The 27,962-nt window shown below is 38.4% G+C and overlaps 1 protein-coding gene across 5 annotated transcripts in view; it reads right to left on the reverse strand.

Annotated features, from left to right (window-relative positions):
• The window catches only part of SMC5 (structural maintenance of chromosomes 5), a 117,934-nt gene that overhangs the window by 59,724 nt on the left and 30,248 nt on the right, over positions 1–27,962 (reverse strand). For 4 of the 5 annotated variants that reach the window (XM_070375775.1, XM_070375774.1, XM_070375773.1 and 1 more), the window contains exons 4-8: positions 10,729–10,891; positions 9,015–9,149; positions 7,412–7,552; positions 3,986–4,147; positions 3,108–3,179 (exon numbers count right to left, since the gene is read on the reverse strand). In XM_070375775.1, the coding sequence (XP_070231876.1) occupies positions 3,108–3,179; positions 3,986–4,147; positions 7,412–7,552; positions 9,015–9,149; positions 10,729–10,891 (673 nt within the window). Of the gene's footprint in view, positions 1–3,107; positions 3,180–3,985; positions 4,148–7,411; positions 7,553–9,014; positions 9,150–10,728; positions 10,892–16,989; positions 17,127–27,962 lie in introns of those variants that run through there. The other variant, XM_070375776.1, reaches the window with a different exon arrangement.

Raw genomic sequence — 27,962 nt, forward strand, 5'->3', positions numbered from 1 at the left:
ATATAAACTTAAATGAAAACATGTGAATGAGAATTATAAAATCTTGAACCAAAACAATACAAGCACATACCACACGTTAAGATGTAACCAAATGATAATCAGAAAAAATTTATATGCTATAATGTATTAAAAAATTAAGAAAACCTAAAAATTCAAGAACTTACAGAAGTGATAAACTGGTAATTATGACACAGGAAAAAAAAAAAGAAAACACTGGTTCTAGGAGAACTACTTAAATGTTGGCTTAACACTGAAATAAACCAGTTAAGGATGGAACAAAATAAGATTTTAGGTCAATCTTAGACGGTACAAAAATGGTAAAGACAAGATTTTCTATTTGAATCCACCAATGTATTAAAATACTAAGTGAGATTTATGTCAGAATGCAAGCTGTTCAGTTGCTCAGTCGGGTCCAACTATCTGCGACACCATAGACTGCAGCACACCAGGATTCCCTGTCCTTCACCATCTCCCTGAGCTTGCTCAAACTCATGTCCATTACTCAGTAATAACATCCAACCATCTCGTCCTCTGCTGAACCCTTCTGCTTTTGCCTTCAATCTTTCCCAGCTCTTTTCCAATGAGTTGGCTCTTCCCATCAGGTAGCCAAGGTACTGGAGTTTCAGCATCAGTTCTTCCGATGAACATTCAGGATTGATTTCCTTTGGGACTGACTGGTTTGATCTCCTTGATGTCCCAGGTATGCTCAAGAGTCTTCTCCAACACCACAGTTAGAAAGCATCAATTCTTCGACAATTAGCCTTGTTTATGGTCCAAATCTCACATCCATACATGACTACTGGAAAAACCATAGCTTTGACTAGATGGACCTTTATTGGCAAAGTAATGTCTCTGCTTTTTAATATGTTGTCTAGGTTGGTCATAGCTTTTCTTCCAAGGAGCAAGTGCCTTTTAATCTCAAGGCTGCAGTCAATATCTGCAGTGATTTTGGAGCCCCAAATAATAAAGTCTCACTGTTTCCATTGTTTCCCCATCTATTTGCCACGAAGTGATGGGACTGGATGCCATGATCTTAGCTTTTTGAATGCTGAGTTTTAAGCCAGCTTTTTCACTCTCCTCTTTCACTTTCATCAAGAGGCTTTTTATTTCTTCGCTTTCTGCCATAAGGGTGGTGTAACCTGCATTATCTGAGGTTACTGATATTTCTCCCAGCAATCTTGACTCCTGTGCTTCATCCAGTCAGGCGTTTTTCATGATGTACTCTGCATATAAGTTAAATAAGCAGGGTGACAATATACAGCCTTGACCTACTTCTTTCCCAATTTGGAACCAGTCCATTGTTCCTTGTCCAGTTCTAAGTGTTGCTTCTTGACCTGCATACAGATTTCTCAGGAGGCAGTAAGGTGACCTGGTATTCCCATCTCTTTCAGAATTTTCCAGTTTGTTGTGATCCACACAGTCAAAGGCCTTAGGCACAGTCAATGAAGCAGAAGTAGATCTTTTTCAGGAATTCTCTTGCTTTGCTATGATCCAAAGAATATTGACAATTTGATCTCTGGTTCCTCTGCCTTTTTAAAATCCAGCTAAATGTTAGACAACCTATCAACCTAGCAGTTCCTGTTTGGGGTTTTAAAGATGAATCTTTACGCCTTTTCCCTTCTAAACTCTAAATCAATGATACAAATGGAGCTAAAAGGGCTTGGTCCCAGAAGGACAAAAGGAATAAAGGAACAACTGAAGAATTCAATAAATATTCAGAAAAGTAAAAGTAGTAGAACAATTAATTTAGCACCCTATTATAGGGACCACAGTATAAGGAGTGAATGAAAGAGAAAAAAACAAGAATTGACTCTTGCTAAAAAAAAAAAAAAAAATCCTAGAAGAGTCTTACAACTAGGAAATGTCAAGTATAAAGACCTCATATATTAAGTAATATTTTTGTGTAAATTTTTATTTTATACTGTGGAAAATAAAGTGCAGCACTCAGAGCCACTTCTGAGTTCTCTAAGTCATTTAATTTTGTTGAGCCACTATTTTTCCACCAGGTATTTGGATACAATAGTGATTGCCCTGTGCATGCTTTAGAGAGATTTAGAGAAAGGAAATGATTGCTGAGCCTTCCAAAATGTAAAAAAAAAAAAACGGAGACATCACATAGAAGAGAATGATTCCTACCTACCCCACCTGGCTTCCCAGGTGGCACAGTGGTAAAGAATCTGCTTCCCAGTACAGGAGACAGAGGAGACGTGGGTTGAATCCCTGGGTCAAGAAGATCCCCTGGAGAAGGAAATGGCAACCCATCCAGTCTTCTTGCCTGGAAAATTCCATGGACAGAGGAGCCCGGCAGACTATAGTCCATGGCGTTGCGAAGAGTCGGACACAACTAAGCAACTGCACGTGCATACCACCCTACCTTTCTACTACAATGCATCCACACCCCCCTATGCACACACCTTGAGCACTACTGCTATCAAGCAAGCTTCTGTCAAGAAAACGTAAGGTTTATCCTCTGGAGAAGTTAAATGAGAGAGGATTGGAATTTGAAGATAAAGATATAGGAAAAGGCTTAGGGTGAAAACGGACAGATTTAACATAAAGCTTTAAACACCAGAAATGCTTCAAGATGTGCATCTCTCTCTAAGAAAGGTAATTCAAGCTTTAGTTTCTGAATGGTCCTGGAGAACAGAACCCAAAAAATATCTGGGGATCTCTCTGAGCCACCAGAGCTACAGCATCTAAAAAGCCTACTTTCTTGCACAATTATCCTAAAATAATTTTGCTATCAAGCTCCATCCATGCACAATGAATTTATAATCAGCTCTAAAATATCCAACTCTTTAATATAAAGAAACAACAGAATCAATCCTTTGCAATTTAATTGCTGCTATGAAGACAACTAAATCCCATTTTACTAGCACCCTATTAAATGCATATCTATGAGTACTCTTGAGCCATTCCCCCCAATTATCCTCTGTGCAACTGCTATACTTCCACATTTTAGTTCTCCTCACAGATTAAGACAAGAAAGAGAGAACAAGGAGGATCTCAGGAAATTCAAAAACAAGAAACTCTCTCATAACCCACACCTGAACACAAAAGTTAGGGTAAATTAACATAAAAATTTCAAATTCAATGCAAGATCTTACTTGTTTATCTTTTCTTTCTATAACATCTTGCTTATGTTTGCATTTTTGAGATGTCTCCTTAATAGCTAATGCCTGCAAGATTGAATCAGAAGAAGGGAAGTTAGTTAAAAAAAAAAAAGGAAGGCAATTATGTGACCCTGTTCATCCAAACATAAAATTGCTCTGTAAGTTTACCCACAATGCTCCTCTATTTCTTTCAAAGTAAATTCACTATCACCCAAAACATAAACAATTACTTGAAAATTTATGAAAGGTTATTCCTACAGATATTAAAAGTAGTTGCAGCTGTATGAATACATATGTTTCTACATTTCTTCACATTTCCTCATGTTATTTTATCCTAAAAGCAATCATACATAATAGCAGGGTCCATTGTCTAAAACAGTCTCAAAACAATTACGTGACTCCAAAATCTTCCCTAAAGGTTAAAGGCTATGATTGCAAAATTTTTTAGTTATGTTTACAAGGTATAGAGAATATTCCATATGCCATTATATTATTTATTTTAAAAAACATGAGGTTTTTTACATTACATTCCTACAAAAGGGGATGTAATTATATAACACGTCTAAGAAATTCATAAAAGGAGATCAATGTTTCTGGGAATATTGCTCTGAATCCTCCTGTAATTAGAACAATTACATTTCATTTTTTCTCTTTTTATATCTTGGAATTTCTATAGAGTAGCAAGTTTCTATAAAGCAGCAAGTGATGATTAGGATCTTGAAAGATCTGTGGTAGTACAATTCCTAATAAAAGAACTTAAAAGAACTAGAGTTACAAGTAAATCCACAAAACAAATGTAAAAACCTACAAAATATTTTTTGTATTTGCTAAAATAAATGACAAGAAATAAAAAATTGAGCCAGAAATATAACCTTCTCTCTGATTCGAGCCTCCAAACTGTGACGCTGCCTTTCCATTTCTTCAATGCGTTCTGTTATAGGAATCTGACTTTCTTTAAGTTTTCTGACCTCTTCCTTTGCTTGGTCCCGAGCTAGTTTTACTTCTTCATATTCCTGACGAACATTTTCATATTCCTTACAATGAGTTCAAGAAAGAAAAGTTAATATACTCTTCGCTTAAAGTAACACATATACTAAAATCAAGCTATAGGCAGAAACCAAATCTATGAAAAAGACAATTCTGAATCCCTTTAGGAGGTCTATTAATAAAAAAAATTTGCCCTCTGAAACAACTTCAGAAATAGTAAATATCAAATAATGGTGAACTCAGTGATACTACACACTTTTATCATTAGGCCAGATTCTATCTTCCATCCCTTCCTGTTTCTGAGACAGAAGACTCAGAAGGGAGTCTCCCTTCTAAAGGGAGGATCTCTTCTAATCTCTCAATAATGAAGGGATTAAAAAACATGTAAAGAACCAAAAGAAACTCACTCATGAAAAAATTTTTAAAAACAAAAAAAGAAAATGGTTCAACAGAAAAACAAAATGAATCATCCAGGTGGAAATGATGCTTGTCACATCAAAGGAATAAATAAATATTTGCTAAAAAAAAAAAAAATAAGTAAAGTGCTAAGAAAGCATATAGTAAGAATGAGTGGGATGAACAAAGCTTAAAAAAAAAGAATATAAATAAACATTACAAAAAACTGAGAAAACAAGAGCAGTAGGAGGCAAAGGAAAAAAGGAAAGATATACCCATCTGAATGTGGAGTTCCAAAGAATAGCAACAAGAGGTAAGCAAACTTTCTTAAGTGAACAATGCAAAGAAATAGAGGAAAACAACAAAATGGGAAAAACCAGAGATTTCGTCAAGAATATTAGAAATACCAAGTGAACATTTCATGCAAAGATGGCACAATAAAAGGGCAGAAAAAATATGGACCTAACAGAAGTAGAAATATTAAGAAGAGGTAAGTGAAGTGAAGTGAAGCTGCTCAGTCGTGTCCGACTCTTTGTGACCCCATGGACTGTAGCCTACCATGCTCCTCCCTCCATAGGATTCTCCAGGCAAGAGTACTGGAGTGGGTTGCCATTTCCTTCTCTAGGGGATCTTCCCGACCCAGGGAACAAACTTGGCTCTCCCGCATTCCAGACAGACGGTTTAACCTCTGAGCCACCAGGGAATCTCTAAGAAGAGGTAGCAAGAATACAAAAAACTATACAAAAAAGGTCTTAATGACCCAGACAACCAAGACAGTGTGATCACTCACCTAGGGTCAGAAATCTTGGAACATGAAGTCAAATGGGCCTTAGGAAGCATTACTAGGAACAAAGTTAGTGGAGGTGATGCAATTTCACTGAGCTATTTAAATCCTAAAAGATGATGCTGTTAAAGAGCTGCATTCAATATGTCAGCAAATTTGGAAAACTCAGCAGTGGCCACAGAACTGGAAAAGGTCAGTTTTCATTCCAATCCCTAAGAAGGACAAGCCAAAGAATGTTCAAACTACCACACAATTGCACTCATTTCACATGCTAGCAAGGTAATGATCAAAATCCTTCAAGCTAGGCTTCAACAATATGTGAACTGAGAACTTTCAGATGTACAAGCTGGAGTTAGAGAAGGCAAAAGAACCAACATCAAATCATCAACATGTGCTGGATCACAGAAAAAGCAAGGAATTTCAGAAAGACATCTATTTCTGCTTCATTGACCATGCTAAAGTCTTTGACTGTATGGATCACAACAAACTGGAAAATTCTAAGAGAGAAGGGAATACCAGACCACCTTACTTGTATCCTGAGAAATCTGTATGCAGGTCAAAAAGCAACAGTTAGAAACAGACATGGACAATGGACTAGTTCCAAATTGGGAGTACATCAAAGCTGTATATTGTCACCCTGCTTATTTAACTTATATGCAGAGTACATCATGTGAAATGTCAGGCTGGATGAAGCACAAGCTGGAATCAAGACTGCCAGGAGAAATATCAATAACCTCAGATATGTAGGTGATACCACCCTTATGGCAGAGAGAGAAGAGGAACTAAAAAGTCCCTTGATGAAGGTGAAAGAGGAAAGTGATAAAGCTGTCTTTAAACTCACTGTTCAGAAAACTAAGATCATGGCATCTGGTCTTCATGGCAAATAGATGGGGAAAAAATGGAAACAATGACAGAAGCCATGAAATTAAAAGATGCTTGCTCCTTTGAAGAAAAGCTATAACAAACCTAGAAAGAGTATTAAAAAGCAGACACACCACTTTACCAACAGAGGTTCATAACGTCATAGCTATGATTTTTCCACTAGGCATCTGGATGTAAGAGTTGGACTTAATGCTGAAGTGTCAATACTTTGTCCACCTGAGGCAGAGTCAACTCACCGGAAAAGACCTGGATGCTATGAAAGATCAAAGACACTAGAAGGGGACAACAGAGGATGAGATGGTTGAATGGCATTACCGATTCAATGGAGATGAGTTTGAGCAAACTCTGGGAGACAGTGATAGACAGGGAAGCCTGGCATGCTGCAGTCCACAGGATCACAAAGAGTCGAACATAGCTAAGCGACTGAACAACAATAAACATTATAGGAAATCAAAGAAGGAAATATTGAAAAATCATTAAACTCAGTCTTTAAAGAGAGAAATCAAAAGACTTCAAAATACAAAGATAAAGCAGGTGTCAGAATAATAATAAACATAGGAAAAAATTATGAAATTGAGCTGAAAAAAAAGAAAAAGTTTAAGAAAAATGAAATTACGGAAAAGGATAGGGTGAAAACGGGTGGGACAGGCTGAATAAAGTCACAAATACAGCCACACATTTTTCCAATCTAATAATTATTTCCATCCTGGCATTAAAGATATTATTAAACTTCCTTATTTTGTTCCACCCACTGAAAAATAATGTACTGAGGGAAATGAATTTTTGGCCCAAACTCTGGTTCCAAATCATATACATCACAGTGATTAAAACAGTAAACTCAGTAAACTTATGAACCATAATGAGTAGAAGATTACAGTTAATATCCTTCAGCTCTGTCTGTAGCTGAAGTTGATAGTAGTAGCACACTCCAAGTAAATTTTCAGTAACCCGAGGACATTTCATTCTTACATACGTAAATATTTTTAGCTCATTAATATTTTATAAAATAAAACTATCTCTTGCCTCAATTCCGGAAGAATTAAGGACACAGACTAAATCAACTGTTACCTGTTATGCAATAACAATAACATAGCACACAGTTACAAAATAACACAGAGACGGATAAATATTACTATGCACAATATACAAAGCAAAAATGAATAGCACCTAATTTGAGTATTTAGTGTCTCCTTTATAATTTTCCTGATACTTAAAGAATCACTATTTTACTTTAGTAACTCAGACTTACCACCCACGGCCTTTTTGCTTCAAGCATCTCAATCAAATCTAAATGTCGCTTACGTTCATAGAACCTGTCCACATCTTGTTTATATCTTTCATTCCTCTGAATCATTTTCTCTAGATATTCGGTTTTCTGTTTGCATGAGGTCTAAAATAAATATTCATTTAACAATTAGCTTAATCAAAGAAAGACAAAAGGTCAAATCTTTTTATAATGAAAAATGTATAGTGCTAGCAAAATTTCACAATAGGAGTTCTTAAGAACTGTGTAAAACTAAAGTGCACACCTGAGTTCTGGTCTAGGCTCTACTATTTATCAATTATGGGACCATGAGGAAGCCCTGCCACATCTCTAAGCTTGGACTCTTCTTGCCTGAAGAGAAGAGAGATATCTGCCCTATTCACTTCACTGGTAGAAGGTACTCAACTTAACTACAGGTGAAAGCTCAAAAGCTGTAACATGACATACAGAAAAGTGATATTATTAGTAGTATGTTATGAATACCCATGACTGAAGGATTTAGAAATGAGATAAAGGAAAGCTAAAATCTAGCCTTTATCTTGTGAATTAACAAACAAGTAAATTGCACTCAGAACCTAGAAGAATATGTGCTTGTTTTCTTTCAGAAGTTGGTAGGTAGTTACAGTCTTTCAGAGGGGAGTATTAGACGATTTGATTTGGGGAAAAATAAAAGAACTGACAGGGGTATCTAAAGTAGGATTAAAATAATTACAACTTCTTTTGTCATTCACTCTGAATTAAGTACAACAACAACAATAGCATTAAATCAGAACAAATCACATTATCAAGTACAGATAGTTACAGTTTGTGCGTGCTTAGTCACTTCAGTTGTGTACAACTCTGTGCAATCCCATGGACTGCAGCCCACCAGTCTCCTCTGTCCATAGGATTTTTCAGGCAAGAATACTGAGGTGGGTTGCCATGCCCTCCTCCAGGGGATCTTTCCAACCCAGGGATCAAACCTGCACCTCCTGCACTGCAGGCAGATTCCTTACTACTGAGCCACCTGGGAAGTGCCAGTCACAGTTTAAAAGAAAGCATTAGTTAACTAGATTTTTCATTACAAAAATTTACTGAATTGTAGCTGCTGAATTATGAAAAATGATTCATTAAATAAACATCTTTTAATGTGATATACTATAAAAGGACATTTAAATTTATTAAAGGTGAAGATAAAAATCAAACACTTCAACTAAATGTACAGTTCTTTTACAAAGTCTATCCTCACACAACTGAATAAAATATAAGAATGGGCTTAACAAAGACACTAACTAAATGCTATATATATGCTGTATTACCCAAAACCCTATACAGCATCTGAAATATCACAGGTGTTTAGAAAATACTGAATGAATAAAAGAATAACACTGAAACTTCCTGAGAGAAAAAAGTACTTTAGAAATTCAATTAATAACATATATTTGATGACATGATAGTCAAAACTTTATATCAAACCCATTCTTACTTTTTAGTAACCTAATTACTGAAAATCCTTGCTGAAAAAAAAATCACAAATATATGAATTTACTCAATGAACTATTATTCACTGGCCAATGAAAGACAATAAAATGAGTTGACCATAAATTACCTCTAGTTGTTTTTCTTTCTCCCTGAAGTTTTTCAGTTCACAGTGGTATTTGTGCATTTCTGGAGGACCAACTGACTTCTCGGTAGCTTCAAGGAGTTCAATTTTACTGAGTTTAGCAAACTCTCCAACTTTATCCTAGAGCACAGAACTTAAATATCAACTAATATTATCATTTACAAATATCTTCAAAACATTTTTCACTCAATGATACTTGTCAAGAAGAAACTCATTCAAAAGAAAAAAAAAAAACCTTTGCGATATGAATCTTAAAATAAATCCTGTCCTTTGATATTATTCTTTAAAATAATAAACTTAGGGTATAAACTACCACCTTTTTGAGAACTTTAAAAAAATTTCAATGTCAATATTTCCAGGTTGAAACTTTTCTATACATTTAACACAGTTTGGAAATAAAAAATACTGCCCTGGATTACAATGATCATTACCACATGTCAATTGGAATGAAATTATTAGAAGCTTAAAAGAGAAAAGAAGGATGGCAATTTCAAACAACTATTAATATTTCTGGAGACAGCTTTAAATCAGCTGCTGCTGCTGCTGCTGCTGCTGCTGCTAAGTCGCTTCAGTCATGTCCGACTCTGTGCGACCCCAGAGACGGCAGCCCACCAAGGCTCCACCATCCCTAGGATCCTCCAGGCAAGAACACTGGAGTGGGTTGCCATTTCCTTCTCCAATGCATGAAAGTGAAAAGTGAAAGGGAAGTCAGTCGCTCAGTCGAGTCCGACTCTTAGCGACCCCATGGACTGCAGCCCACCAGACTTCTCCATCCATGGGATTTTTCCAGGCAAGAGTACTGGAGTGGGGTGCCATTGCCTTCTCCGAAAACCAGCTGATAAATGCTTTCAAATTTTAACTTTTACTTAACTTGGACACAGTAATCAAATCATCATTGTTTCTGAAGAAAAGAACTAATTCAGTCACTAGAATAGCATCCAAAGACCAGTCTAAAAGATATTTGACTTTAATATTTAACATGGAATATCAGGATGTTTTATTTTTTTTTGAAGAAACTTAAAATATAAAACAGTTCTAGAAGGAATACACATAGATTTAAGAGTCTTGGTATATAAAGCATTTTATACAAATAGACTGATTAAGAAGTTGTTTATTAACACAATTTTAAGAGCCTATAAATTGAAGCACAGAACTACTTAAGCTACTTTCTGCACTTATAAATAAATAATACCTTTATTATTTATAAGGAAATAAAGGAGATAATACCTTTATTTCCTTTATAATAGATTTACTATAATATATTATAAATAATAATTATAATAAAATATTTATTATATTTATTGTTATATAATATTTAATTTTAATAAATTTATAATAAAATGTTTATTATATTATGTTGATCAATATTTATTATAGAAATATAATAAATATAATTTGTTATAATCTATTATAAATAACAATATTATAATAAATCTATTATAATAGATTTATTGATAGATTTATTAACTGAGTATTTCCAAATTACTAAAAAGTAGTAAGATTTTACTATAAGGTAAGATTTTACTATAAGAGATGAGATACTACCTTTTACAATACAAAGAACTGTTAACTATTAAGACCACTATGCTCCTTTTAAATAGTAACAATAGCTCTCAAAAAGTATTTACATTCTTATATGACATAAAGAGGAAACATTATATAGAAAATTTTCCCACTTTTACATTTAATTCTCTCATACCTGAGGTAGAAACTGGCAAAGATTGCCCACTTGAATATTTAAGGCTGCAACTTGCTCTTCTACTGCTTTTGGGCTGGTAGATTTTTTGTTGATGAACCAAGAGGACTGATTTTTTGCCACATCAATCTCGCGAGTGATTACAAGATTTCCAGAAGTCCTGAACCTATTTAAAAATTAAAAATCTTTATACTCAAAATACATACATTATTTTCTCTTGCACCAAAGGTTTCCACATAGGATTATTATTATAATTTTTATTTCTTTTAACATTATAGCCCCTCCAAAGAAGGAAAGCCTGGCATTTTATTAGTGGTAATACATAACTGACCACAAATAAGTTACTTCTTTCAACATCTGAAATTTAAACCGTTAAAATAAAAACACACTGATATTAACTCCCAAACACTGCCTGAGGATTCACATATCTGGAGTTATTCATCCTTTAATCATTATGCTATTCTCTAATCACATGTGCTCACTGAAATTCAAACTGGGTTGATATATGACAGCATAAAAAGTTCAACCTTGAAACTCTCTCTACTTGGAAAATGTACAAATGAAAACCAACTACTGTGTATGTATTTCCAGATATCAAGTGGAAATGCATACAGGTGGCCCACAGTTTCCTCATCTTATACTCCACCACTCTGAATTCAAAAGAAACTGTATCACATGACTATAAAAGAACACTGAACAAAAGAAAATTCATCTGAAAGATGGGTATTTATTTTTTGCTTTTAGAAGCACTACTGTGCCACACCTCCTACCTATTCATCCATCTTCTTCACTGGCAGTCAGCAGCATGAGGCATAAAGATAACTTACTGATATCTAATGGCAAAATGACAATGTAAATATTGTATATATCTAGATTATACTGTAATCAGAACACTCCAAACCGTAAGATTTTAGGATGTTAAACAAGGTATTCTAAACTTTGATTTCCAAGAGCATAACTAACAAAGTATTTTCTGATTCTCTTACTGAACAACTACTAAAAAAAAACTGGTAAAGTATCTTTATAAATGTATTTATAGGTTAGCATGAAAGTAAGGAATTGTGGACAAAATACCAGTGCAGATGGGAAACCAGCAGTGGAAAAAAGAAACTGCCTTTCATTCTGAGGGCATTTGGCCAACCAGGTAATCTGGTGTATTTATTTTTATGATCCCCTGAGAGAGGGGTGTTGAGGACAAAGCCCAGAGTTCTCCAAGGTAGAGTCTAATGGAAACCATCCCAAGGATCGGATCAAGAAGGCAGAGGAGCAGGACATGGGAAACACCTTCTCAGACAAATACATCAAAAATACATCTACATGCAGAATTATTTACATAGAACATCTACTGAACATTGGAAGAAGACTTCAGACTTTCTAAAGGGCAAGAAAATCTTCATGTAACTAAGTAGGACAAAAGAAGAAAGGAAAAAGAGAGAGAGAGAGGAACTGGGATGGAACCTGAGTCCCTGGGAGCAAGCTGTGAAAAAGGAAAGGTTTCTGCACATTGCGAAGTTCCCTCACTGGTGGTGAGATCAACTGGGACAAAGGGGTAGCTTTGGAGCCTCAAAGGAGAGTGCAGCAACTGCTTTGCGACGGCAAAGTGGAAAGACACCTTCAGACAGTAGGTGCCACCTGGCAGACCCCAGCCTGAGACACTCATCTGCTGGGGCAGGTGGAGTGAGGCTTGGGCTTTGGAGGTTAGACCCCAGGAGAGGACCAGGGTTGGCTGTGTAGAGACAGCCTGAGGTGGGTAGGGTATGGTGCACCACAACAGAGCGAGTACAGGAAGAAGCCTGGGACTGATAGAGAGGCAAGGCACCACTGTTGGTGGCACATGAGACGAGCAGCAAGACCATCAAAAAAACTTCCTTCTCTGAATTCACACTCTTAGGCAGCAGAGCACTGCCTACACGGGGTTCAGGGATGGGCGTGAGCTACCACTGTCATCTTCGACTCCAGAGATGGGCATGGGCTGCTGTTGCTGAGGCTCCTGTGACAGGTGGCTGGTCGTGGCCCCCACTTCCTGGGAGCATCTGTGGGCAGCACCTGCACACTGCCTACCAATATCCAGTAAACACTGAGCAAAGATATGACAAGCATCCAAACCAAAAGCAGCCCTCACACCAAAAAAATATTAAAGCCATACAAGCTATGCCAGGACGCACCCACATATTAATAGCCCTCCAAGAGAGGAAAGTGAAAAAGTTGGCTTAAAACACAACATTCAAAAAACTAAAATCATGGCATCCAGTCCCACCACTTCATGGAATAGACAGGGAAACATGGAAACAGTGACAGACTCTATTTTTGGGGGCTCCAAAATCACTGCAAGTGGTGACTGCAGCCATGAAATTAAAAGATGCTTGCTGCTTAGAAGGAAAGCTATGCCCAACCTAAACAGCATATTAAAAAGCAGATATTACTTTGCCAACAAAGGTCCACCTAGTCAAAGCTATAGTTTTTCCAGTACTGGATGTGAAAGCTGGACTACAAAGAAACCTGAGTGCCAAAGAATTAATGCTTTTGAACTGTGGTGTTGGAAAGATTCTTGAGCGTCCCTTGGAATGCAAGGAGATCCAACCAATCCATCCTAAAGGAAATCAGTCCTGAATATTCATTGGAAGGACTGATGCTGAAGCTGAAACTTCAATACTTTGGCCACCTGATGTGAAGAACTGACTCACTGGAAAAGACTCTGATGCTGGGGAAGATTGAAGACAGGAAGAGAAGGGGACGAGAGAGGATGAGATGGTTGAATGGCATCATCGACTCAATGGACATGAGTTTGAGTAAACTCCGGGAGTTGGTGATAGGGAAGCCTGTCGTGCTGCAGTCCATGGGGTCACAAAGAGTTGGACATGACTGACCGACTGAACTGAATTGCACCAATAGAAATGCAAACTATTGTGAAAAGGAACTAAAAACTGTAAGGAAGAGTCAAGAAAAATTAGAAAATTCATTTGCTGAGACAAAGGCTGAACTAAAGGCAATACATAACAGAATGAATGATGCTGAAGAGAGAATAAGTGATCTAGAAGAAAGGAAAATGGAAATAATCTGGTCGAAACAGCCAACAGCTCAAAAAAAAAGAAGCAAGCAAGCAATATGAGACCTATGGAACAATATAAAGTATGCCAATCTACATATAACAGGGATCCCAAAAGGAGAAGAAAGAGAAAAGAGGATTGAAAACGTACTTGAAGAAACTATGGCTAAAAAATTCCCAAACTTAAAGGTGGAAACAGATATCCAGATACAGGAAACACACAGGGTTCTAAACAAGATGAACCCAAACAGACCTACACCAAGATATATTATTTTTAAAATGGCAAAAGTTAAAGACAGTATTCTTAAGGCAGCAAGAGAAAAACAAAGAGTTAATGACAAGGGAACTCCCATAAGACTATCAGCTGATTTCCATACAGAAATGTTACAGCCCAGAAGGAAGTGGCAAAACATATTCAAAGTCTCAAAAGGAAAACTGCAACCTAGAATACTCTACCCAGTAAGGTAACCGATTAGAATAGGAGTGGAGAGAAAAAATTTATCAGACAAGCACAAACTAAAATACAGTGATACTAAACCTATCCTAAAAGAAATATTGAAAGGTCTTCTCTATATAGAAAAGAAGCAAACAGATATAGGTAGGAGGAAATCACAATTGAAAAGCCAGTGTACATACAGATTAAAAAAAAAAAAAACTTATTTGTGAAAGCAACGATAAACATACTGAACAGCAAAAGGATAAACATGAAGATATAAAAAATATAAAATCATAAAATGTGTGGAAGAAGACTAAGAGAATGTAATACTTTTTTTTCTAAGAATGTTTACTTATGTGACTATTAAAGCAAGCAGATATAGGAAAGGGTTAACATACTTGAAAAAGAGAGCAACTACAAATTAAAAAACATACAAAAATTCACAAAAACCAAAAAGAAAATGTAAGCATAAAATTTTCATCAAACCAGAGAGGAAAAAAGAAGAAATACAGTCAACTGGAAAACAAGGTTTAAAATGGCAGTAAATACTTATGTATCAATAATTACCTTAAATGACAGTGGACTGAATACTCCAATCAAAAGACAGAGTAAAAGATAGGATAAAAGAAAAATAAAGCCTCCCACATCAGGACAAAGGACACACAGACTGTAAGTGCGGGGATGGAAAAAGGCATTTCATGCAAACAGAAATGACAAGAAGGCAGGAGTCACAATACTCATATCAAACAAAACAGACATTAACAAAAGCCATAAAAAAAGATGAAAAAGGACACCATATGATGATAAAAGGACCAATACAAGAAGAGGATTTTACACTCGTTAACATATATACACCCAATATAGGAGCACCCAAATATATAAGACAAATACTAACACGACACAAAGGCAGAAACTGATAGGGACACAACAGGAAGGGACTTTAATACCTCATTCACATCAGGGGACACATCCTCTAGAAAGAAAACCAATAAGGCAACAGAGATCTCATATGATGCAATAAGACAGATTCAAGTGATATTTTCAGGACACTGTATGCAAAAAAAACCCAGGATACACATTCTTTTCAACTGCACGTGAAACATTCTTTGAGATCAGTTCAGTCGCTCAGTTGTGTCCGACTCTTTGCGACCCCATGAACCGCAGCACGCCAGGCCTTCCTGTTCATCACCAACTCCCAGAGTTTACCCAAACTCATGTCCATTGACAGAGAAGGCAATGGCACCCCACTCCAGTACTCTTGCCTGGAAAATCCCATGGACGGAGGAGCCTAGTAGGCTGTAGTCCATGGAGTCACCAAGAGTTGGACACCACTGAGCGACTTCACTTTCACTTTTCACTTTCATGCATTGGAGAAGGAAATGGCAACCCACTCCAGTGTTCTCCTGCCTTCAATCTTTCCCAACATCAGGGTCTTTTCAAATGATATCTCTTCGCATCAGATGGCCAAAATAATGGAGTTTCCGTTTCAACATCAGTCGTTTCAATGAACACCCAGGACTTATTTCCTTTAGGATGGACTGGTTAGGACTAACCAAATACTAGGGCACAAAAGTAACCCCAACAAATTTAAGAGTATAGAAATTATTTCAAGGATCTTCTCTAACCACAAAGGCATGAAACAAGAAATTAACCACAGGAAAAGAAATGAGAAAAAAACAATCACATGGAGACTAAACAACATGTTACTAAAAAAACCAATGGATCAAAGTGAAAGTCACATCAGACTCTTTGCAACCCCACAGACTATACGGTCCATAGAATTCTCCAGGCCAGAATACTGGAGTGTGTAGCCTTTCCCCTCTCCAGGGAATTTGCCCAACCCAGGGATCGAACCCAGGTCTTCCATATTGCAGGTGGATTCTTTACCGGCTGAGCCACAAGGGAAGCCCAAAGATTCCTGGAGTGTGTAGCCTATCCCTTCTCCAGCGGATCTTCCCGACCCAAGAATTGAACCAGGGTCTCCTGCATTGCTGCCAGATTCTTTACCAACTGAGCTATGAGGGAATGAGGATATCAAAAAGGAAATAGAAAGACTAAACAAAACTGACAAGCTGTTGACTACACTCACCAAGAAAGGATAGAGAACCCAAGTAAATAAAGTAAGAAACAAAAAAGAAGTCTCAAATGATACCACAGAAATACAAAACACTGTAAGAGAATACTATGAACATTTATATGCTAATAAATTCAACAACCCCAAAAAAAAGGGATAAGTTTTTAGAAACATACAGTCCACCAAAATTCAATCAAGAAACTGATAATTTGAACAGACAATCATTTTAAGTGAAACAGAATCTGTAAATAAATAGAAGAAAAACACTCCCTACAAACACAAGTGCAGGACCTGATGGCTTCACCGGTTAATTCTACCAAACATACAAAGAAAAACTTAAACCCATCCTTCTCAAACTCTTCCTTAAGAATGAAGAGGAAGGAACACTCCTAAATACAGTCTATGAAGCCACCATCACTGTGATACCAAAGCCAGAAAAGAAAATTACAAGCCTGTATCTTTGATGAATATAGATGTAAAAATTCTCAACAAGGTATTAATAAACCAAATATAACAACACATAAAATAAAAAATCATACACCATGACCAAGCTGGATTCATCCTAGGGTCACAAGGAGTCGTCAACCTATGCAAACCAATTAACGTGATATGCCACATTAACAAAAGACAAAAACCATATTATCATCTCAATAGATGCAGAAAAAGCACTTGACAAAATTCAGTATCGATTCATGATAAAACTCTTACCAAAGTGGTACAAAGGGAACATGTGTGTTAGTTGCTCAGTCATGTCCAACTCTGCAACTCCATGGTCTGTTGTCCACTAGGCTCCTCTGTCCATGGAATTCTCCAAGCAAGAATACTGGAGTGGGTTGCCATTGCCTTCTCCAGGGGGCCTTCCCGACCTCAGGGTGGACCCAGGTCTACTGCACCGCAGGCAAATTCTTTATCATCTGAATCACCTGGGAAGCCCAGAGGGAACATATCTCAACATAATAAAAGCCATTTATGACAAACCCACACTCAATGTAACACTCAAAGGCAAAAAAATGAAAGTCTTCTTGTTAACATCTGAAATAAGACAAGGACAAAGACGCCCACTCTTATCTCTGACAGTATTAGAAGTCCTAGCCAACAAACAAAATGCAAAACTCTACTCAGCTATCCTTGCTTAAATGGGATACAAAACATATTAAAAAAATGAAATAAATTAAAAAAAAAACAGGAAAATATTTAAAGAGAAAGCTAACTATATTCATTAATGACAAACAGATTTTAAGGCAGAAAGCCTCAAAAGATGAAGAATTCAGTATATAACAATAAAGAGTTCAATACTGTCCTATAAATATATAAAGGAAAGATGGACAGAACAAAGGTAATTAATAAATCTACATAAAGAAAGGGATAGTGTAATATGCTTTTCTCAGTAATAGTAAAAATAACTAGTAATCTTGCACTAATGGACAAATAAACAGTACACACACAACAGCAGAATACTCATTCTTTCAACCAAAACAGGTAACAATTACAAGGGCTCAGTATGTAAGCCTCAACAAATTTCAAAGGATTGGGAACATAAAGATCACCTTATCTATTTTTTACCACACTACTATCAAGGTGATGATCAATACTAAAATATAATAGGAAGATCACATTAGAATTTGAAACAGCTTTTAATTTGAGCTCAAAAACAAAATGAAAACATTCACAACTGAAAAGTAGAAAAATACTATACTAAAATTTGGGAGATGGAACTAAAGCAGTACTGATAGGCAGATTTTTACCCTTCACTATTTACATTAGGGAAAAAACAAGACTGAAAATGAGTACAATATCCATTTCAGGAAATGAGAAGAACAAAAGAAACCAAAAGTTTAAAGAACAATTAGTAAAGGGAAGAGTAAACATGAATGAAATATAAAACCATGACGTAAGACAGAAACAACAATGCAAAAAGTTAAACTCATTAAAAAAAGATGAATAAAACTGACAAATCAATTTTTTCCAAATCATGAAAAAAAAAAACGAATAAAAGAGGAGAATACAACTACAGGAGATACTTAAATAATATATTTTACATATGAGAAGACATAATACAAACATAATAAAGTTACATATTATTTAGCCAAATAAAATTAAAAGCTAAGATGAAAATATTTTTTAGAAAACTATAAATTACCATGATGACTCAAGAATAGAAAAACTAAATAATTCATTACCATTAATTAAATCAATAGGCCCAGATGATTTTATCAGTAACTTTAATCAAATATCCAATCAACTAATATTTCACAAGCAAAATACAGATGTTAGAGAAGCAAGTCTACCAATGCAAAAACTATGACTATGTTGAACTTATTCTAAGAATGCAAAATAGACTGAACATTAGGAAATTAACTGAATTTACCAATTAAAATAATATGATCAATTCAATACATGCTGATAAAATTCACTTGCTAGTTATAATTAAAAGAACATGAAATCAGGAACAACAAGGAATACCTCTAAACAAGTAAATCATATCTTTCAAAATCCTACAACAAGTATCTCATTTCACTCCAGCCACACTACCATTTTTCTGTTCCTCAGCAACAACAAATTTAATTTTGCCAGACTATTCGCACAAACTATTCCATCTGCCTGGAATACTCTACTCCCAGTTATTACGGTTCTCATTCAGTTCTCACTTCCCAACAGGCCCTTCCTGAACATACAATAGGAATAAAACAGCACTTCCCCCAAACCCTGCCAAGGCCTACAATGAACTAAATCTGATGAAAGTTCCTTGTCTTTATTTTGCTCCACCTGTCAGAGGCACTGGACAGGCCAACAGCACTGCACGACTCCTCGAGTGTGCTTTCCAGGTACCGCATTCTCCTCACTCACTAGCATTCTTCCCAGGTTCCTTTCCCCACGTTCAGCCTCTAAATGCAGCAGTACAACAGAATCTAGTTCTTACAGACTTCCTTCCTCCATCTGCATCTTCTCCCTTGGAGATTTCAACCACCCTACCAACAACCTTTGGCCCAGATTTCTCCTCTAATAAGGGGAAAAAAAAAAAAAACCTAACTGCCCATTCAACATTTCAATTTACGTAAAATGAAGACACAAAACTGAATGAGATTTAGCTCATCACAGGCCTTGGCAACACTTTTACCTGAATGTCTACATGAGCATCTCAAACTTTCTCTGTATTTTACTGACCCTAAAAAGCATCTGTTTTTGTTGCTGTTCTTTTCCATCTTAACATTTCTGAAACTAGGTTGCATATTTCAAACTGTTTCATAGTTTAACTGGAAGTTGCATTTTACAATGGTGGCATCTTAATTCGACAAAATATGGTTTACTTCAAAATGACCTTCTGATCTTACCCTAAAACCTCCAGATGCTGGTTTCATTACCTCAGTTAAGAGAAACTCCACTCTTAAGGATGCCAGATACATATATTGGTATACTTCTTCTTCGATGCCCTTCTCTCTTTCATATTCTATATTCAATTTGTGAGCAAATTTTATTTTATTTTATTTTCTCTTAGAATTATTACATTAAAGCTTCATTGATTTCCTTGCTTTTGCCTGTTTTCTTAGTCTATTTTTCACAGAGCAACCTAAATGATCTGATTAAAATTTAAGCTATTAAATTATGTCACCTCTCTGCTCAAATTCTGATGGCTTCACATCTTATTCAAAACAATTCCTTACATTAGTCTACAAAGCTTAATGAGCTGGCTCCCTTATATTTTCAGAACTTATCTTTTACTCCTCCTATTTAACAAAATCCAGTGACACTACGTACCACTTCAGGGTCTTAGCATTTACAGATTCCTCTACCTGAAATGCAGTACTTGGGTGCCATCCCCAAAACGACACAATGATCTCTGTTCATTTACAAGGCAAACCATTCAACATCAGAGTAACTAAGTCTATGTCCAAACCACTAACGCCAAAAAACCTGAATGGTTCTACAAAGACATACAAGACCTTCTGGTAGTAACACCAAAAGAAAACAAAGATCCTTTTCATCACAGGGGTGTGGAATGCAAAAGTAGGAAGTCAAGAGATAACTGGAGTAAATGTATGGCAAAAATCACCACAATGTTGTAAAGTAATTAGCCTCCAATTAAAATAAATAAGTTAATTTTTTTAAAAAAGAGACAGAGATACCTGGAGTAACAGGCAAGACTGGCATTAAGACTACAAAATGAAGCAGGGCAAAGGCTTACAGAGTTTTGCCAAGAGAATGCACTGGTCATAGCAAACACCTCCTTCCAACAACACAAGAGATGATGCTACACGTGGACATCACTGGATGGTCAATACTGAAATCAGACTTTGCAACCAAAGATGGAGAAGTTCTACAAAGTCAGCAAAAACAAGACTGGGAAGCTTGACTGTGGCTCAGATCATAAGCTCCTTATTGCAAAATTCAGACTTAAATTTAAGAAAGTAGGGAAAACGACTAGGCCATTCAGGTACTGCTGCTAAGTCGCTTCAGTCGTGTCCGACACTGTGTGACCCCATAGACGGCAGCCCACCAGGCTCCCCCGTCCCTGGGATTCCCCAGGCAAGAACACTGGAGTGGGTTGCCATTTACTTTTCCAATGAATGAAAGTAAAAAGTGAAAGTGAAGTCGCTCAGTCGTGTCTGACTCTTTGCAACCCCATGGACTGCAGCCTACCAGGCTCCTTTGTCCGTGGGATTTTCCAGGCAAGAGTACTGGAGTGGGGTGCCATTGCCTTCTCCGCTTTCAGGTACAACCTACATCAAATCCCTTATGTTTATACAGTGGAGGTGACAAATGGACTCAAGGGACTAGATCTGACAAAGTGCCTTAAGAACTATAGACATATATTCGTAATATTATACAGGAGGCAGTGACCAAAACCATCCCCAAGAAAAAGAAATGAAAAAGGCAAAATGGTTGTCTGAGGAGGCCTTACAAATAGCTGAAAAAAGAAGAGAAGCAAAAAGTAAAGGAGAAAAGGAAAAATACACCCATCTGAATGAAGAGTTCCAAAGAATAGCAAAGAGAGATAAGAAAGCCTTCCTCAGTGAGCAATGCAAAGAAAAAGAAGATAACAATAGAAGGGGAAAGACCAGAGATCTCTTCAAGAAAATTATACATACACCAAGGGAACATTTCGTGGAAAAATGAGCACAATAAAGGACAGAAATGGTATAGATCTAACAGAAGCAGAAGATATTAAGAAGAAGTGACAAGAAAACACAGAAAAACTAACGGTCTCAATGACACAGATAACCATGACAGTGTGATCATTCATGTAGATAGAGCCAGACATACTAGAGTGTGAAGTCAAGTGGGACTTTGGAAGCATTACTAAGAAAAGGCTAGTAAAGTGATGGAATCCCAGCTGAGCTATTTCAAATTCTAAAAGATTATGCTGTTAAAGTGCTGCACTCAATATGCCAGCAAATTTGGAAAACTCAGCAGTGGCCCCAGGACTGGAAAAGGTCAGTTTTCATTCCAATCTCAATGAAGGGCAATTCCAAAGAATGTTCAAACTACCATACAGCTGCACTCATTTCATATGCTAGTAAGGTAATGCTCAAAATCCTTCAAGCTAGGCTTCAACAGTATGTGAACCAAGAACTTTGAGATGTAAAATCTGAACTTAGAAAAGGCAGAAGAACCAGAGATCAAATTGCCAATATCTGCTGGATCATACAAAAAAGAAGGGAATTCCAGAAAAACATCTGCTTCACTGAGTACACTACAGCCTTTGACTATATGGATCACAACAAACTGTGGAAAATTCTTAAAGAGATGGGAATACCAGACCACCTTACCTGCCTCCTGAGAAATCTGTATGCAGGTCAAGAAGCAACAGTCAGAACCGGATATGGAACAACGGACTGGTTGTTCAAAACTGGGAAAGGAGTAGGTTAAGGCTATATATGCGCAGGTGGCTGCGACGTGCGCGCGATAGCGCGGCCAAGAGGAGCCACCCCCCGTCCGAGGTCAGGGGCAGAAGCCAGGAGGACCCCATGCCCAAAGGGCGGCGGCCAAGAGGAGTTACCCCACGTCCGAGGTCAGGGGCAGCGACCGAGAGTACCAGACTGCGACGGCACAGGAACGGCGGAGAGGAGCTACCCCGCGTCCTAAGTCAGGGGGGCGCCGCCGAGAGGAGATACCCAGTGTCCGAGGTCAGGGGTGGTGACGAGATGAGCTACCCCAAGCCCCCACGCCCGAGGCCATGGCGGCTGGGAGGAGCAACCCACGCCCGAGGCCAGGGGCGTGAGGAGAGGAGATACCCCACGCCCCAAACCCAAGGCCAGGGACGACGGGCGGGAGGAGCTACACCACGCCCCTAAGCCCGAGGCCAAGGGCAGCGGCAGGGAGGGGGAACCCACACCGGAGGCCAGGGGCGCTACAAGAGGAGATACCCCATGCCCCAAGCCCGAGGCCAGGGGCGACGGGCGGGAGGAGCTACCCTACGCCCTCACGCCCAAGGCAAGGGGCGGTGGCCGGGAGGAGCTACCCCACGCCCCCACGTCCGAGGCCAGAGTCGGTGGCCGGGAGGACCAACCCCACGTCCAAGGAGCCGTGGCTGCATGGGCGCAGGAGGGCCTAGAGGAGCTATCCCACATTGAAGGTCAGGAAGGGCGGAGGTGAGGAGATATCCCTCGTCCAAAGTAAGGAGCAATGGCTGCGCTTTGCTGGAGCAGCCATGAAGAGATACCCCACGCCCAAGGTAAGAGAAACTCAAGTAAGACAGTAGGTGTTGCAAGAGGGCATCAGAGGGCAAACACACTGAAACCATACTCACAGAAAAAGTCAATCTAATCACACTAGGACCACAGCCTTGTCTAACTCAATGAAACTAAGCCATGCCCGTGAGGCAACCAAAGACGGGCAGGTCATGGTGGAGAGATTTGACAGAATGTGGTCCACTGGAGAAGGGAATGGCAAACCACTTCAGTATTCTTGCCTTCAGAACCCCATGAACAGTATGAAAAGGCAAAATGATAGGATACTGAAAGAGAAACTCCCCAGGTCAGTAGGTGCCCAATATGCTACTGGAGATCAGTGGAGAAATAACTCCAGAAAGAATGAAGGGATGGAGCCAAAGCAAAAAGAATACCCAGCTGTGGATGTGACTGGTGATAGAAGCAAGGTCCAATGCTGTAAAGAGCAATATTGCATAGGAACCTGGACTGTCAGGTCCATGAATCAAGGCAAATTGGAAGTGGTCAAACAAGAGATGGCCAGAGTGAATGTCGACATTCTAGGAATCAGCGAACTCAAATGGACTGGAATGGGTGAATTTAACTCAGATGACCATTATATCTACTACTGCGGGCAGGAATCCCTCAGAAGAAATGGAGTGGCCATCATGGTCAACAAAAGAGTCTGAAATGCAGTACTTGGATGCAATCTCAAAAAACGACAGAATGATCTCTGTTCGTTTCCAAGGCAAACCATTCAGTATCACAGTAATCCAAGTCTATGCCCCAACCAGTAACGCTGAAGAAGCTGAAGTTGAACGGTTCTATGAAGACCTACAAGACCTTTTAGAACTAACACCCAAGAAAGATGTCCTTTTCATTATAGGGGACTGGAATGCAAAAGTAGGAAGTCAAGAAACACCTAGAGTAACAGGCAAATTTGGCCTTGGAATACGAAATGAAGCAGGGCAAGGACTAATAGAGTTTTGCCAAGAAAATGCACTGGTCATAACAAACACCCTCTTCCAACAACACAAGAGAAGATTCTATACATGGACATCACCAGATGGTCAACACCGAAATCAGATTGATTATATTCTTTGCAGCCAAAGATGGAGAAGCTCTATACAGTCAACAAAAACAAGACCAGGAGCTGACTGTGGCTCAGACCATGAACTCCTTATTGCCAAATTCAGACTTAAATTGCTGAAAGTAAGGAAAACCACTGGACCATTCAGGTATGACCTAAATCAAATCCCTTATGATTATACAGTGGAAGTGAGAAATAGATTTAAGGGCCTAGATCTGACAGACAGACTGCCTGATGAACTATGGAATGAGGTTCGTGACACTGTACAGGAGACAGGGATCAAGACCATTCCCATAGAAAAGAAATGCAGAAAAGCAAAATGGCTATCTGGGGAGGCCTTACAAATAGCTGTGAAAAGAAGAGAAGCTAAAAGCAAAGGAGAAAAGGAAAGATATAAACATCTGAATGCAGTGTTCCAAAGAATAGCAACAAGAGATACGAAAGCCTTCTTCAGCAATCAATGCAAAGAAATAGAGGAAAACAACAGAATGGGAAAGACTAGGGATCTCTTCAAGAAAATCAGAGATACCAAAGGAACATTTCATGCAAAGATGAGCTCGATAAAGGACAGAAATGGTATGGACCTAAGAGAAGTAGAAGATAATTAAGAAGAGATGGCAAGAATACACAGAAGAACTGTACAAAAAAGATCTTCACAGCCCAGATAATCACGATGGTGTGATCACTGACCTAGAGCCAGACATCCTGAAATGTGAAGTCCAGTGGGCCTTAGGAAGCATCACTACGAACAAAGCTAGTGGAGGTGATGGAATTCCAGTTGAACTATTCCAAATCCTGAAAGATGAAGCTGTGAAAATGCTGCACTCAATATGCCAGCAAATTTGGACAACTCAGCAGTGGCCACAGGACTGGAAAAGGTCAGTTTTCATTCCAATCCCTAAGAAAGGCAATGCCAAAGAATGCTCAAACTACCGCACAATTGCACTCATCTCACACACTAGTAAAGTAATGCTCAAAATTCTCCAAGCCAGGCTTCAGCAATATGTGAACCGTGAACTTCCTGATGTTCAAGCTGGATTTAGAAAAGGCAAAGGAACCAGAGATCAAATTGCCAACATCCACTGGATCATGGATAAAGCAAGAGAGTCCGAGAAAAACATCTATTTCTGCTTTATTGACTATGCCAAAGCCTTTGACTGTGTGGATCACAATAAACTGGAAAATTCTGAAAGAGATGGGAATACCAGACCACCTGATCTGCCTCTTGATAAATTTGTATGCAGGTCAGGAAGCAACAGTTAGAACTGGACATGGAACAACAGACTGGTTCCAAATAGGAAAAGGAGTACGTCAAGGCTGTATATTGTCACCCTGTTTATTTAACTTCTATGCAGAGTACATCATGAGAAACGCTGGACTGGAAGAAACACAAGCTGGAATCAAGACTGCCGGGAGAAATATCAATAACCTCAGATATGCAAATGATACCACCCTTATGGCAGAAAGTGAAGAGGAACTCAAAAGCCTCTTGATGAAAGTGAAAGTGGAGAGTGAAAAAGTTGGCTTAAAGCTCAACATTCAGAAAACGAAGATCATGGCATCCGGTCCCACCACGTCATGGGAAATAGATGGGGAAACAGTGGAAACAGTGTCAGACTTTATTTTTCTGGGCTCCAAAATCACTACAGATGGTGACTGCAGCCATGAAATTAAAAGACGCTTACTCCTTGGAAGGAAAGTTATGACCAACCTAGATAGCATATTCAAAAGCAGAGACATTACTTTGCCAACAAAGGTCTGTCTAGTCAAGGCTATGGTTTTTCCTGTGGTCATGTATGGATGTGAGAGTTGGACTGTGAAGAAGGCTGAGCACCGAAGAATTGATGCTTTTGAACTGTGGTGCTGGAGAAGACTCTTGAGAGTCCCTTGGACTGCAAGGAGATCCAACCAGTCCATTCTGAAGGAGAGCAGCCCTGGGATTTCTTTGGAAGGAATGATGCTAAAGCTGAAACTCCAGTACTTTGGCCACCTCATGCAAAGAGTTGACTCCCTGGAAAAGACTCTGATGCTGGGAGGGATTGGGGGCTGAGGAGAAGGGGATGCTAGAGGATGAGATGGCTGGATGGCATCGCTGACTCAATGGACGTGAGTCTCAGTGAACTCCAGGAGTTGGTGTGGACAGGGAGGCCTGGCGTGCTTCGATTCATGGGGTCACAAAGAGTCGGACACGACTGAGCGACTGATCTGATCTGATCTGAAGGCTATATATTGTTACCTTGTTTATTTAACTTACATACAGAGTATATCAAGCAAAATGCTGGGCTGGATGAAGCACAAGCTGGAAAAAAGAAGGCCGGGAGAAATATCAATAACCTCAGATATGCAGATGACACCACCCTTACGGTAGAAAGTAAGGAGGAACTAAAGACCCTGATGAAAGTGAAAGAGGACAGTGAAAAAGCTGACTTAAAACTCAACATTCAAAAAACTAAGATCACGGCATCCGGTCCGTTACTTCATGGGAAACAGATAGGGAAACATTGGAAACAGTGACAGACTTTATTTTTTTGGGCTAAAAACAATCACTGCAAGTGGTGACTACAGCCATTAAATTAAAAGATGGTTGCTCCTTGGAAGAAAAGCTATGACCAACCTAGACAGTATTAAAAAGCAGAGACATCACTTTGCCAAAAAAGATACACAGAGTCAAAGCTATGGTTTTTATGGTAGTCATGGATATGGATATGAGAGTTGGACCATAAAGAAGGCTGACTGCTAAAGAATTGATGCTATGGTCTGCGGTGTTGGAGAACACTCTTGAGAGTCCCTTGGACAGCAAGGATATCCAACCAGTCCATCCTAAAGGAAATCAGTCCTGAATATTCACTGGAAGGACTGATCCTGAAGCTGAAGCTCCAATACTTTGGCCACCAGATATGAAGAGCCAACTCATTACGAAAGACCCTGATGCTGGGAAAAACTGAAGTCAGGAGGAGAAGGGGATGACAGAGGACGAGACGTTTGGATGGCATCACTGACTCAATGGACATAAGTCAGAGCAAGCTCCAGGAGGTGATGAAGGACAGGGAAGCCTGGTGTGCTGCAGTACACAGGATCGCAAAGGGTCGGACATGACTGAGCGACTGAACAACAACAACAATATATTCCATGATGGCAGAATGCTGTTCCTCCCAAAAAAAGAAGGCTGTATCCCTCAATGTACTAAAACATATTTGAAAAATGACTGCATAAATGCATTTCAGAGACCATTTATTTTACCCACCATTCCCTTCAATGAATATATGACCAGTTATTGCCTCCATTCAACAGCAATGACAGTTTTGATGACTTATATCAGCCATTTTGGGCTTGGTATTCTCAAAGCCACAGGGACCCTAACTGAACAAAAGAGCACAACATAATCATGTTGAGTATGTAGAAAGGAAATCTTCCCTGTGTTAGACCTGGTAACAGAACTCTGGTTAACAGTCACTGGTTAGATTATTAGAGCAAGTAGCTACTGAACACCAGAACAATTAACCTCTTTAGATAATAAGACAAAAGGGCTTTGATGACTCAGAGTAAAAAGTCAGGAGTGCTTAAGACCTACAGCCATCCTTAATAGACTTCTGAAACTTAAATGTTAATAGTCCATCTGTGTTTTATAAATATACTTGGTTTAGTATACTTTTTCAGTTTCAGTATCTAGGAAACCATCATGATCAGTGCTAACCTAGAAGTATCTTTGCAATTACAGTCATATCTCAGATACATTGCAGGTTTGGTTCCAAAATACTGCAATAAAGTAAACATTGCAATGAAGTGTACTGCATCAATTTTTTGGTTTCCCCTTACAAATGAAAGTTATGTTTATACTATACTGTAGTCTACTAAGTGTACAAAAGCATTACATCTAAAAAAATAACCTACCTTAGTAAAAATATTATATTTCTAAAAAATGCTAACCATCATTTGACAATGCA

The sequence above is a fragment of the Bos mutus genome, chromosome 8, assembly GCF_027580195.1.
Source record: "Bos mutus isolate GX-2022 chromosome 8, NWIPB_WYAK_1.1, whole genome shotgun sequence".
Taxonomy (NCBI): domain Eukaryota; kingdom Metazoa; phylum Chordata; class Mammalia; order Artiodactyla; family Bovidae; genus Bos; species Bos mutus.